Source organism: Antennarius striatus, chromosome 6 (assembly GCF_040054535.1).
Source record: "Antennarius striatus isolate MH-2024 chromosome 6, ASM4005453v1, whole genome shotgun sequence".
Taxonomy (NCBI): domain Eukaryota; kingdom Metazoa; phylum Chordata; class Actinopteri; order Lophiiformes; family Antennariidae; genus Antennarius; species Antennarius striatus.
The window spans coordinates 15,208,838-15,224,185 of NC_090781.1; the positions used below are offsets into that span (position 1 = coordinate 15,208,838).

Consider the following 15,348-nt stretch of genomic DNA (forward strand, 5'->3'; position numbering starts at 1 on the left):
GAAAAACTATAATGGGACAAATTTAATTTCTAGGTGAGAAAACTGTGAGAGACTGATGTGGGAACAAAAAAATCAAACATCAAAAAGGCAATCAAAAAGCACACCCTACACTCTATCCACTTCATTATGTGACTGACAGTCTGTGCCATGTTATCAGTGGGCCTGAGTGCTCGTGACTTCTCTACTTCCATTATCTCTCTGTTTGCACTTGTCGAACCATTCGGTATCCATCATGAGAAGACTGAGTTCTCTCTCTGGAAAAAAAAAAAAACTACCGCGGCCAGCCACTTACTCTGTGGTTATCTTCAAACGTCAGCTGGCGAAACCCATCATGGTCAAGCTGAAACATGTTGAGCTGAACAGCTTTAGAGGACTTCACTTCGTGATCCAGCAGTACTCACGGAGATTCAGCAATGCTAGGAAAAATAAATCAGCTCCTAATTTACCATTACGTAGTCAGAGCAGTTCTGAGATGGTGCAGTCATAGGGAATCTCCTTTCATTTGTGTATTTTTGCTTGAAATAATGCCATGGAGGATGCATCTTGAGGAAAAGCCAAATTCAATTTTAGAAATGGTTTTATGAAATTCTAATAAGAGACATACCTTCAATTTAGTCACACTTAAGTCCTCGTCAGAGACTGAAGGTAAGAAAAGCAGTTGCCCTACGGGAAATGGCAACCAAGCCGCAACATCAGATAGCACTATCATGACACATACAATTGTGGTACCTTCACTAATAATCAAGTCTCAGTTGACAGTGCAAGAAATTAGCAGATATGAAAATATCACTGGCAGCGAAACAATATGCTTCATTGCCCAGGGGTTAGGCTCCACATATAATCACTCTCAGGGCTCGAAATTAACTTTTTTCTTGGTAGCACTGGTGTTCCCAAATTTAGAAGTTAGTAGCACCAGCAAAGACTTTAGGAGCACCTACCCATAAGCAAGGCAGTGACATAGCGATAGAGACGCTCCGTCCATCTCCGTTCTGCGCGCCTCTCTCCCTCGCCCAGGAGAGCAGCCGCAGCTGCGCTCTCATTGTTTCCTGGCAGGACCGCAGGAGCGCGGTCTCACAAAAAAGGTGCACCAGATTTTTTTCCCTAGTCGCACCGGTGCTCCCAAATATATTTAATAGTCGCACTGATAAAAATTTGGGCGCATATGTGACCAAAATGGGCACAATTTCGAGCCCTGACTCTAATTACAAATCCACTATTCTGGTTCTCTTTAAAAGGTGACATGGTTGTCTTGGGTTGTTTTTGACAAAAGTCTTCTGGTGTCCTTCCAACTTACCCACATGCTTATAAGCAGTGGGTGAGGCTTAAACATATGGGTGTGAACACTATAATAAGGTTTATGTCTTTCAACAAGAAGATCAATATTTTTTCAGATGCTAGATAACAGCACTTGTCAGACAACTCCAAGAACAAAAGTTTATCCCACTGGATCTGGATTGGTTTGTCCTGAAGTGATCCATTTAAAATAAATGCCACAAAAGAAAACAGGCAAACAATTATGGTGTTTGCTTAGGAGCTTTAAGCCCATGACTGGTGCTTGCATTATGCCTATAGACTTAAGTAATCCTGACAGCAACTTTTATTTAATCACTCAGATCCGCCACAAGGGATGTCAACTTCTGATCCATTTCAAACATTCAAACAACAGATGGAATGTGAGATTAAAAAACCTTAAATTGTGGTGCATTCAGTGAAAAAAAAGAGGTATCATAGTAATACTTACAGTATCAGGAACATATTAATTTTTCGAACAAGGTGTTTGTGACACTAATGATGACCCCTACAGCAAGTCTGACCTTTTGGCAGCTGTTTTTTTGCAGCCAGTTTTCTGTTTCCATAAAGAACTCCAGCAAATGCATGGAAAAGAATCTTGGTGTAGCCGGCTTGATATGCCTGGGAGAACAACATCTAAGGGGTTCAGATTGGTCCAGACCCAGAATTAGGGCAGAAAGCAAAACAGTGCTTCTTGATCAAAGAGTACCTTTGTTTTCATGTTCCCTGAAAAAGAGCAGAATTTCTCAGGTTTCACTTTGTATTTCAGTTGTCTGACATTTTCTTCCTCTTCAAGGATGAAAGAACAGGCAAATGCATGAAGGAAGACATTGGTGAAAGGAAAAAACAGAATATGTGACTTAATGACAGCAATAACATGGTGTCAGAGAAAGAGGCAGAATGGAGGACAGATAGTCGTAATAATGTTCTTCACTCTAATAAGTAAGGAAGAAGATAAAGCTTTATGAAGTATCATGGTAGATATGATCCAGCACAAAAGTTTCTCAGATGTGTAATCTAGCACTACTTCATTGCTAATTTATTACATTAATATAAATTTCATGGCATTAAATAATAGCCTCAAAATCTTAGCTGACTCTGCACAGTCCTTCCATTAAACTGTTTTTCAAAACATTCCTATATATGGGCATTGGCTCTTGCTGATCTTTATTATACACGTACAAATATGGGTGGAGCTTGTCATCTGTCCTGTTTATAGACTCCTTCAGCTCACTCTGAAATGAAGCTCACTTTGTGAATTCCAGAGACCTTCTGTTATGCTTTGACAGGGCTGCATTTTGTAACAAGGAGGCTCAAAATACATCCAGCCACTCCGTCTTACGGTGAGCTGAATGTTGAGACGTCTCATTCTGGAGCACGTTTACAACCTTTGCCATGAGGATCAATGGGGTGAACGCCTGATGTCAAGACTTTTCCATCCAAGTTTTTTTTCGTGTCTTGCTGTTGTTGCTGTATTTTGTTATCTTCGTCTGTCACAGGAGGCCTGGTCAGTCAAGAAGCTGATGTTTAAGCACTGTAGGGCGACTACAGTTAAAAAAGCTTTGGAATGAGGGACAACAATAAGAAGAATGGTGGAGTTTTGTTTCTTGAATCAACCACCAACATGCAGCTTGACTTCTTTATCTGAAGCAACAGAACATTGGCTGCTTCAAGACTCCAGGGATTTCTCCAAATGTTGACCCTCCCTCCTCCTCTCTCTCCTTTAGGTCTGCACCCCCTGCTGTTGTGGAAACCAGATCCTATCATGAAAGAGCCCACCCAAATGCTGCAGACCAGATGGAATGAGTCTGGGAAGCAAAGCAAAACTGGAGTCACACTGTGTCGCCCTCCACCCAAACACTAAATTCTCCTCAGTTTCCACAACTATAGCTGAGGGCTTCAAAATGCAGATCATTGTTCGGCTTGAGTCAGCTTTATAAAAACTGAGGCATGCATATATTTTTTCCGCAGACATAATTTCATGCAGCCCAATTACTGGTTTGTCATTTTATGGTAATGGCAGGAGTGACATTTTTCTCATGACTGTGCCAGCATATCTTTGACTGAATGTTTCTGAAGGCTCTCAAAAAAAAGCTCCGAAAACACATTTGACTCCCTCAAATATATTCCTATTTGTATCGATCACTACACACAAACACTTATAATTTGCAAATAGCAATTTATTATAGATAATCTTAATCTCTGGCACTCAAAATCACAACACACACACACACACACCCACGCACGCACACACGCACGCACGCACGCACGCACACACACACACACACACACACACTACCACTAACTGCTGTTGAGACAACAAAAGGAAAACTAGGAAATGTATTAACTTTGGAAAACTATGCAAGTCTACTCTTGGTTGGGTTGGGTGCACGGTATATTTTTACCCTGAATTCCCTGCATTACTTGAGGCAGACAGCAAAGACGGATTGTGGCCATAGCACACAGGACATTAACACATTAGCCACACACAGGGTAACTACAGGGAGTCTCAAAACAAACATGGAAAAGAAGAACTAAAGTCATCATTTAAAAGAGCAGATGCCTTCTCCATCTTGCCAGGTCATGAAGAGACTATGAGCAGTTCATGACAGGTGACCCTCATCCTCCTGTGACCACATCCTCAGCTGTTTTACGGCACCTTTACTTGTCTTCACTGTCTAGCAGCGAGGCCACAGATGTTTGAGTGACTAAATGAATGAAACAAGGTTTCTCTCCCAGAGCTGCTCACTGACCCTGATCCAATTCTTCTGGAGACTCTTCTCATTTCTAAACTTAACTTACCATCAGAGCTCTTGATGCAGAAATAAGACACTTGAACACAATGAGTAAAATAAAAGAGACATCCATGAGTCAAAGTGTGGAAGAAGAAAAAAAACCCCTCTCTTTCTGAAATGTGTGTTTGCATTGCCTCTTTGGGAAATGGAGGTTTACAATTTTACGTCTCTCTGGTTTGAGGGTAAACAGACTAAAGACAGGCAATTACGTTGGAATCCTTTACCAAAAATAGACCCCTCTCCTGGCTATTCTGCACTTCCTTTTTATTCACATATGTGCAGCCATAAATCTAAACCATATTCTATTTCCTATTTCCCCTGACCTACGGGAGGGGAGTACAAATGGAGTATTGACCCCACATTCTCCTCGCAAAGAAGAACAGGGTATAATTAACTGTAGTGTTAAAAGTATGGTGCCTCTGAGACTGTAGAAAATGGTATAAATACTTGGAAAAGTACCTTATCCTGTAGGGATTGGACCCAATCAATCCAATCCATACTTAATTCATCCATGCTCCTCACTGCCTGTGAATTCCTTTCAGATGTCAAACTAGGGAAATGTAGGTGAGTCTTCATCACATTTTATGCAATCATACCTTCTCTGTGGTTGCAACTAACAAACTCCATATGAGGTTTTTATCCTTGTAGCCTATTCCTAAATGTGACTAAAGTATTGCTCATTGTAAGTATAGTCTAGTGCAAAGGCATCAAACACCAGTCACCAGTGATACAGAGGAAGAGTGTCTGCCATCTGTTATGCACCTGTCTGAGAGTTGATTCATGCGTTCATTTACATTCTCTGTTTTCGGTGTCAGCAGTAAAGACATTTTATGTGTTAACAATTTATTGCCTGAGTAATCACCTAAGAAAACTTCACACCAAAAACAGATTAACTCAGAGACGGCAATAACTAACAGTCATGTCACCAATATGTCAGTTACTTTGAGGACATAAAAGAATTTCCTGTGATCGTTGACTCTCGGTCCGCCACTCTTTTTCAAAATGGGACACCTGGACTGAATCACATGGACATCATGATTGCTATGAAATTTGGTTCAGACATTCAGGTCAACCTTAGGGATGAATAAATTTGGTGATCCTGTCACTTTTCATCTGACCCAACAATGACTCAAAGTTACTTTGCATAGTACCTGTACTTCCAAAATCAGTGACATTTCCATCAGCCTCAGCTCTACCTTCTTCGTAATTCAGAGCAATTGAAACCATAACTAAGTAACTATGATGGTGAAAAGGAAAATTTTATAGCTGCTAAATAGCTTTGTTGCATTATCATTGGAATTATTATTGGCATGCATGATAGAATTTGTTCAGTTCAGCCTATTTTTAAAGACTAACATTGCCAATTAAATTCTCATCACAACAACCAAGCATTAACATACACAATTCTGTTACTGTTCAGAGAGACAAAACCACCCAATACAAAGCATGCTTACTACTGTGGCAGGGAAAAGAATGACTTCACAGAGGAAAAGGCTAAAATAACCCCTCTGTCTGTCTTTTCGTTGCCCAGACTTCCTGCTAGACAATACTAAATCCCTGTTGATGCTGGGCTTTCCGCCCTGTTTCTCTCTGTTTCCATCTCTCTTTTCGGTTACCCGTTTTCTCATTCTATCTTTCCGCCTTTCCATCTGAGCCTAGGCCCCCTTTCTGGGTCATTGGGTATTACCACAACCTATTTGTATTTTCTGCTAGCACAGAGTAACATGCACAGCCACTGCGAAGAGGGGAAGAGTGTGTAAAGGTGCCAAAGAGGGAGAGAAGAAGGCCACAGAAGGGTGAACAGAAAGTAGAATTAGGGGAAAGGTGAAACAGACTTGAAATAGAGAGTTGAAGACTGAAAACACTGAAAATAATACTCTAGTAACCAGACAGGTTAGAAAAAGGGATTGGAGAAGAAACAGTGAAGAAAGAAACAGTGAAGGGTGAAATAATAAGACGGACTAGAGGATTGAAGAAAATAGACTGACTGAGTTGCACAGGCTACGTTTGGCTGCTCTCTGGCTCCAATTTCCCTCGTGGCGGTGTTGGTAGAGGTTTGAAAGAAGTGTATGTTGAGGAAAAATAGCTACTGGTTACATGAGAGCATTACAGCATTGCAAGAGTGGCCCGCACTTTGGGTGATCAATCAACCCAGAGGAACAGATCTCCACTTTATAGCCAGTGGCTGGAAACATAAGCAATGAACGAGATAAAAACCATTACAATGTGTCTTGTCCGTAGTGGAAAGGCTTTGCTTTTTACTCCTACACACACGTCATTTGTTTTATGTAATGTCTGCACAGTGTCATCCATCAAATCAAAAGAAGGTTTACAAGAAGGAAGGAATACAGATGTGGTTTGGATGTAACAGGGAAACGAGACGTGTCAGAGAATATTTACCCATTGCTTCGGAAATGTTCCATGATGCAACATCAGTAAAATGACTTTCAAAAGACACTTTCCTAGGCAGAATACTCCCCCCCACCCAAAAAAAAGCACTTCATACCAAATCCTCCCTTATATTTGATGCAATTTCATTTTGTTGTATCTCTTGAAAATGAGTACTGCTGGTGCAAGGGGAGTGGAAGCACACATTCTGGGACTGGGTGGGATCCAGTTGGCAGGAACTCACAAAACCGACACAAGGACAAAGCTCCTGGCTGTGCTGGTATGGCTCTCAAACAGGACAACACACTCATGTGCCAAATAGCCCATGGCAACATTATGGAAGCCACAATGTCAGTCCATCTGTAATTTATTTACATGTCTTTAAATGCATTGCTCATGCTCGTGCCATTATAAAAATACTTTGAGCTCAGAAGGTAGTCCAAACAGATGTGGTCAATAAACAGTCCATGACTAGGACACTCTTGCATGTTGTGCATTGCTGGTTGGACAATAGACCTAGTCTAGAACTGAAGCCACAGGCAAGGGGAACCAAAGTAGACCTGGAGTTAATCCTATTTCAAGTGTAAATGCTCTCTGCAGTCTAATAAAGTCCAGCTCCTAAAAATCCACGCGAAGTGTGAGCAAACATGATGATGTCGCAGAGATGTGAACAGTCAAAACTTTCTTTTATGTCTCATAAATTAAAACCCTCATGTCACTCTGAGAGACCTCACATGGGGACATTAGAAAACAGAAAAAGGATGTGAAAATCTACAATTTCTGATTTCTTGTCATCAAAGTACATCCAGAACCCAAGGGTAATGTTTAATGTAAAAGACACTTAACATGGCTAATCAATAATAAATGCTTCTGGCCCATCCTGCAGTGATGACATTGAGTATTTCTTAAAAAACTGTAGCAAGTTTTTTGTACTTCTCACAACTGCAGAGTCCCTGATGACCACAGCTTTTCCTGATGGCATTCAAATACTGTATACTGCATTTGTTTCATCATCCCTCAGAGACAACACACCTCACAGGACTACAACTTCTCTGAAACATCAGTGGTTCTTGTTAAGTCCTCTTGTATCTTGCATCTTAAATAGTGTCCAAACAACTCCCTGAACAAGGACAAGTATAGCCTGTCATGCATCACATTCTTTTTCTTGTTTTTGCCTTTAGTCTCAAAGACTCCCCACACTTTCTCAATAACATACAGGCTTCATCCTTCATCCTGGTGATTCCATATCCCCTGACATTTTATCAATTTTCAAAAGGACTTTGATTTGACTTGACATTCGAGTTGACATTGTGTGAGGGTGCAGTGATGTGATCACTAGTGATGTGACTTTAAATGCAACAAATCAATCTATGAGATCATTGTTATTTGGATCACAGTATCTTCATTTCATTGATTGTCTTGAAAAGGCAACAAGGCATTGTTGTCAGAGAAATAATGGTTCTAAATTTGCAATTCACATCACGTAAAAGGGACATCACTGACATTCAATGTCAACAAGGGGCAGAAAACCAATGAACGTCATCAAAAAATAAATAAATCAAGAAAGAAAGTAAAAATTAAATATTCTGACCTCTACAACAATGTGGATATAGTCTGATCTTAATGAAGGTACTAAATGAGTATTTTAAAAGGCTTCTGTAATTCATCTCTGGCTTGAGTACAGACAGGCATCTGAACTCATTTTTCTTCACTGAGCTCTTTCCCAAATTTGGCATCTAGCCCTGACTCTCTCTCTTTCAGTAAAGTAGTTCACACAAACTCACATTGCAACTCAGACCCAACTATCCCAGAGGCAGATCATGCATCTCACTTTCAAATGCAACCTTCAAGCAGAAATATCATGAAGAGAAAGTAGAGTCTGAGTATGTAAAGAAAAACAAATTAATGACTGTCAGACCTGATGAGGCCCCCAGCTCCTATCATGATCTCTAATATTTAACTGGCAAATGAGCAGACCTGTCATGCAATCAAAGGCCCTGCCAAACCGCCAGTCATCTCTGGGTAATCAACCAGCAAAATGTCAAAACAAAATTGCCTGTCAAATAGAGAGGAATGATCTGAAGAAGAAAAAAACACAAAGACATTGAATAAAGGCAGTTTATTGTGTTAAGTGGACATACAAACCACAAAATGTGTGGCCAAAGAAACAGATGCCTATCCGATATGGAGATATGAATAAACCATACCCCCTTCCTTGTTGAATGTGAACAAATTTAGATAAAAAATTGTCTAAAAATGCAAAAAAAAATTTAAAACAATCAAACTAAAGAAACTAGCTATGACTTAAATCCATTCAAGACCTTCCAGTTTAAAAAAAACTTTTGCTCTCCAACCATCCCTTGCCAAATTATTCCGTATCTTAAATTATATCTTTAGCACACATCCATGCTTTGTTCTTGTGCTTGTAATGTGGTATTATAAAATTATGTTACATTGTAGTTCCTTTAATTTATACATGCCCCAAAAAACTAGTCTTACCCGGATTCATCCACACAGTGAAAACTACCTGCCAGTTGCCTGCTCTCTGGAATTAACAGTATAGCTCTCAAGACAGTAAATTCCCTTTCAAATAAACTAACTGGTGTCTGAGTCTGCTTCAGAGCCCAGATCTAAAACACAGCTGTAACAAAACCAATTATGAGATCTATAGCTTGTGGGCCTCTACAAAGCATGTGAGGAATTTCACTGAATTCTGTCCAATGATTTTTGAGTTCGACAGATTATTCCTATTACAGATGGACAAGCATAAACCTCTATGTTCCTTTGTCATGTCCATAGGTCTTAAATAGTACCTATTGAAAATAAATGTTAAAAAAGACTTTCCTCTCACTTTGCACAACTCTGCTTTGCTGCATCCAAAAGACAAGCTTGGATTCCGCAGGGCTTCATCAAACTCCTTAACATCTAAGTTGAAGCAGAGTCAAGAATCTTTTAAATTCTGAACCTCTTGTCTGTGCCCGTGTGGTCTCACGTCTATATTGCTGCACACCTAAGGAACTACAATGAAGGCAATTGTTTAATGTAAGCAGAATGCATAGTTGTCAGGCCTTTGATTTATGAAGCAGATCAGTCTTGTAGTGCCATACTAAGTCAAACTCTTTGGCCTGTAGAATAAATCTGATCTGAGTCTTTGTCGATATTAACCCTGAAATAATTTGACCATATAGTGAACCTGAAGAAAGCAACATTTTCAGAGAGAAAACAATACATCTGCAACAATAACATAATTGTTAAAGGTCATTCTTTCAGGTGGTGCTACATTCAACAAGATCACTGATAAATCCTTCAAGTCCTACATTATTCTTGGGATTGAGACAAATTAACAAGGGGACATGAATAGATGGATGTTTTACTTGTGGCATTTAAGAGGCTGTACTTCCTTAGAGATCTTCAAAACAAGATCAGGAATCACAAAAAGATACCAGCATCAAAAAGCCAACTACGAGCCTTCACTTCACCTGGCTACTTGAAAACTGCTGCATCTCCAACTGCTCCACGCTCTCCTGGTTCCTGCTAATCACTGAGATTTGATCACTGTTTTTTTTGGGAAGAATTTTAGCTCTACCTTTTTAATGTTTGTTTCTCAGTTGGGTACTCGGTGAATGAGAAGTGAATTCTGAACGATTCAGTCATCGGGTGTTTTTCCTCTCTCCAGAATCACACTTACTGAGAAGACAGCACACGGTGCAACCCACTGAGCTGTCTAATTGTGTCACTTCCAATTAGCCCTTGTGATACATTTCTGCCATTTGGCTCACCAGGGTACAAGTTAGAAGTACTTATCAATGGCCCTTGTACTCTATCCTACGTCACCATAAATTTCTGACTCCTTAAAAGAGACAAATCACCACGAAGACAGACAGGGAGTTTTTAATCCTATAACCCAAAATAGCAGCTATAGCAGTATTGCTGTACACACAGGATTTCTCTGAGCTGAGAAGAAGCTCTCCTTACAAACAAGTGCACACTTCTGTATAAACCAGCCAGCCTTCACCTTAATCATCCTCCACATTATACATCATTAATACTGTGATGTTCTTAAGTACAAGCCATTTAGAACTAGGGCATGGCACATTGCAGTACATCCTCTGATATTTTATCCTTCTGAAAAACCTGGAAGCTCTGTCAAAGCTGCCTCCAACCTGCATTTCTGTCGCATCACTTTTTTGATACCAAAAAAGTGATTTTAAGAAGCAGAGCGGTGGGCCACAGTATATAGGCAAATGTTCATGAGTTAATGAGATAGCTTGGGCCTCTCATTGCTTCTTAAACTAGGACAGAGAAACGAACTGCTTCACTGGAAGTCTTCCCTCGGCGCTCACGTCCCAGGAGATGTCCAACACACATACACCAAGCTGGTGCTGAGTAGAGTCAAGTTCACTCATTGCATTAGTGGAGTTGGAGCAAGAGAAAGACAAAGTTGAGGGTTTTATTTAAGGAGCACATTCTGGATCGAGAGCGCAAAAGACCAAAAGACATACACAGATGAGCACAGACACCTTAGGCACCAACACACTTACTGTGTAATTAACCACTGAATGTGGCTTCACCCCATCAATATTCATTCCATCCGTTTCTTTCACTGTGTCCCTATTGGTTCGAAAGTGTAAACTAATCTTACATCATTAGCCAAGTAACGCGACCAACAAATCTCACAGGAAGGCTTACCATTTGTTATGCAGCCAAGAATCTGAGTAAACAACTTTTTCTGTCCAAGAAATGTTAACCAGAAGTGCTTTCATGGTTATTAAGATTTCTATGGCTTGTCTTGTTTCCTAACAAATGTGATTTTGTTTAAAGAACAACACTTCTGTCAGAGAACTAAAACTGCAGCCAGTAAGACCTTGTAGTTCTATGTAATAAACTATTTTAGGAGTAATTGAGAATTTACAGCCTTAAAACATATGATCTGACATTTGAAACTTGATATTCCCAGATCTCTCAATAATGTAGATGTGAGCTTATGCGCAGCCAGTAAGAACACAACCACATCCTGAACAAACTGTTAAGGTAGGATTCAGTTGAGCTGTAGGTACAAGCACAGAAAAAAACAACAACTCACCTCCAACAAACTGGATTCCACCTGCCACTCGGCCAATCGTACGTGAGATGAGGTCAGAGATGCAGCAGCCCATGAGAGCTGTAAGCGCCACCAGGAGGAGGAGGCCACATCCCACTCCCGTTACCACCGTGCAGATCCTCCACTCCAAACTTGGGATACCGTTGAAGGAGGCATAACGCCCACATTGCTCCAGCATCACAGTGACCTGCCTCTCCTCATCTCTCACCGGATAGGAGCAACGCCGAAAAGTGCCAAAGGACACAGGCTTATCCATCTGTGTCCCCAGCAGCCAGTAGGGCATGAAGAAGCCAATGCAGGACGCAGCAGCACAGAGCAGGGACAGCAGGGCCCAGATAACACCCGAACATGTCAGACTGGATGCCATGGTAAACAGTCTGAGTGGTTTCACACAGTCACTGAACTAACAGCAGTTTTATGACGGTCGCTGTGGTGTGGGAAGCCTCGCAGTGTGCATTTAACACCAGCAGTCTTTACCTTCTCAGTGATTCCGGGTCCCTGTGAGGAGGAAGGCAAACATCCAGAATGAGCACTAGCAGAAGAATCTTCTCTGAGAACAAGCAGTCAGCTTTTGGAAAGAATAAAAAAACTACCTTTATAAGGTGAAAACTAGAAATTGTGCACTTGTCATTTTTATGTGCATCCATAATCATAGATGTGGAAAAGCCCAAGGAATGAAATATAGCCTGCATTTCATCATGTAAAGTACAAAAGTAAATATTTTTCTTGAATGATTAATTAAACAGATGACTAGACTGAATAAAACTGGCCATTGTATCATACAAAGGAATTGTAATTCACTGTAAATCCAATGAATGATCAACTGAAACGCGATAAAACTGGGGCAATTGTTAATCTCTATCTTATATCTTTGATAAGACAGCATTATAAATCAACGAGGAACATATAGATCTTGTCCCAGCAGGTAGCCTAGGATTTGAACAACTCCAATACAGTATTGTGAATGAACTTTCATTTTGAAAACAAAGATAATACTTCCCACAGGCATCATGAACACTTTATTAATAAACTTTAAATAAATATTATAGGGCGATCAAAACAGAATTACAAGAAATATAAGGCTATACTCTAATGTGTTATGACGAGCCCCATACGGAACGCTGGGGCAGTCCCGATCGTCCACTGAATGAGGGACCGGAGCGAATTTTCTTTCGGGGCGACATCACGGAACACGCTGCAGCCTGTTATCGCAGTGGTAACACCGTCGGAATGTAAATAATGAAAGCGAAGCTACGAAAAGGAGAAAGAAGAACGCTTACATTATGGGAAACCTTCGGTATATGGCGCACTCGGTGTGAAGCGGGAGGTTATTCCCATCCGTCGACTCCAGCTGTGTTGTGCTTCAAAACAAACTTTTCTGCAGTCGATTGAAAGAGGAGAGAATGCGTTCGATCTGAAAAAGGCAAAGCAAAAAAGTGGCCGCAGATTCTATTCACAGATCACTTCCTCTTCATCAATATTGTCAACCGGGGAAAAGATCAATTATTCACTCCTGTGCTGTGCAGAAACGTGCGGTGCTGACTGACTGAAATCTTCCCCACATTCCTATTCAGAGAGGGAGAGAGGGAGGGAGGGAGAGAGAGGGGGGAGGAGGGGAGAGAGAGAGAGAGAGAGAGAGAGAGAGAGAGAGAGAGATTTGATTTCTGTAGCTTTTTAACATTACGTTTATTCATTAAAGTCAAATTACAAAATGATCACGTTGACACAAAATCCCAAAGGTTCACGTAAAAAGGATTTCCAATAGCACTGCGTTTTCTGAAGAAAGAAACATCTAACCTTTTAACATTTATCAAATAAAAAAAATAAAAAAACGGACAATATTAAGAAAAACAAACAAACAATTTTCTTTTCTCCACAATCATCTCTTCTACAATCGTGTCTTTTCCTTTTTTTCCTTAGTTTTTTCAATATATAAAACTCATGTCTGTAAAAACTGGTTCGCCACTTCTTGTTTTGCTGTTCAAATGAAAGCATGTTGAGGTCAGGAAAGAAATGTTGTACTTTTGCCCTCGAACCTTTTGTGTCTTGCAGGAATTTTAAAAAATTTTTTTTTAAATCTTTTGCAAATAATGCTTTTCTTTTACAGCCTCTTTCAGACTGTTGTCATTTTCAATATCAGAGCCACTTCTATCAGGAGGTCTCTCAGGTGTTTCTTTAGCAATTTTCCTCGCTTTATTCATTCTTGTGTTAGTGTTTTTCTTTTTAAGAGCTATCTTTAATAATTCCTTGTCTATCACAATATCATCCTCCTCCTCCTCCTTCCCCAGGAGACACTACCATCCTGGCGGCTGTCTCTCTGGCCCCTTCAGCCTTCACTAAATCAGTCTGTCCATCCTTTGCGCTGCAATCCGTGTCCTGCCTGCTGTTTTTTGGCTCCGGATTGGCGGCCGGGGACTATTTAACCATCCTGATGGCTGTCTTTCAGAGAGAGAGAGAGAGAGAGATTTGATTTTTAACATCACGTTTATTTATGAAAGTGAAATTACAAAATAATCACGTTGATGTTGAATCCAAAAGAGATTCACGTAGATGATTTTTAATAGTACTGTGCGTTTTCTGAACAATGAAACATCTAACCTTTTAACCTTTGAATCTTTGAAACGCTCTCCGGAGGTGACCATCAATCATACAAATCCCCACCCAGGGGCTGGACTCACTCAACTCGTGCCGCGTTCAGGATACCACGGAAATTTATTAACTGAGGAATCATCTGAGCTGTTACGATTAAAATACGGACAGTGAGGGGCAAAAACCGAATTCAAATGAAGTCAAATATGAACACAAAGTAAATAAATGTCTTTATAAAACGTTTATCAAAACCAACTAAATTGATTTCAAGGCCAAATTGAAAAAAACAACAGACCTCTTATGTGTCTCGACTAATTCAGAAAATTGGAGAGTCGATGGAGGTGACTTGTCGACTTTGATGACATTTTGAGACAGTGAAGGAAATAACATTTGGAGCCAGTTAACTATATAACCATATGATCATGGAAAAACAATCCTTCTCATTGTACCATAATTTTGTCCAAACTTAATAGAATTTTCTAATCTTTGTTTCATCGCTGTCTTAATTTGGGCCAAATATTTAAAAAGGAAAAAAACCCCAGAAATGTTTGTTTATTGGTTTTATTTAAGTCAGTTTTTTTCATATTTTTCATTATTTGTGAACACAGTCAGACGTGTGTTGGAGAAGTTTGGAAATTCCCCTAGGAACCACAGTATTCCTTCATTAATGCTATAAAATCAGTGGGTTGGTATACAGTAAATGTGATAATAATAACAACAATAACTGATAATGAAAAGCTCTAGTAGGCCTGTCTAGATGGAACCCAACCTGTGTCCCATCCAATGCATTTTGAGAAAATTGGTACTTGATGAAAACATCTAGAAATCATCTTCTGGTAATACAGTATGTATTGTATTGTATTGTATTGTATTGTATTGTATTGTATTGTATTGTATTGTATTGTATTGCATTGTATTGTATTGTATTGTATTGTATTTGATTTGATTTTTGCAAAAACACTTAAATCACATTCAAACATTTTACAATTTTACATTAGATGTAGCACTACAGTGCTTCAGAAGAAGATTTTTTTACAAAAAAAAATCCAATCACATTTAGAACATTTAGAACATTTTACAATTTTTCATTAGATTAAACTTCAAAAACACTAAACACCCAAAAACACTAAACACCAATAAACAAAAGGAAATACAATATAAAATTTAGTACATTATAACAGGAAG

At 39.7% G+C, this 15,348-nt stretch overlaps 1 protein-coding gene across 1 annotated transcript in view; it reads right to left on the reverse strand.

Moving 5' to 3' along the window:
- Window positions 1–13,138, reverse strand: part of LOC137596707 (lipoma HMGIC fusion partner-like) — a 42,036-nt gene extending 28,898 nt beyond the window's left edge. Inside the window, exons 1-2 of the mRNA XM_068317419.1 lie at window positions 12,855–13,138; window positions 11,557–12,072 (exon numbers count right to left, since the gene is read on the reverse strand). Coding sequence (XP_068173520.1) covers window positions 11,557–11,941 — 385 coding nt within the window. The 5' untranslated portion in view covers window positions 11,942–12,072; window positions 12,855–13,138. The remainder of the gene's footprint in view (window positions 1–11,556; window positions 12,073–12,854) is intronic.
- Window positions 13,139–15,348: the final 2,210 nt, after the last annotated feature.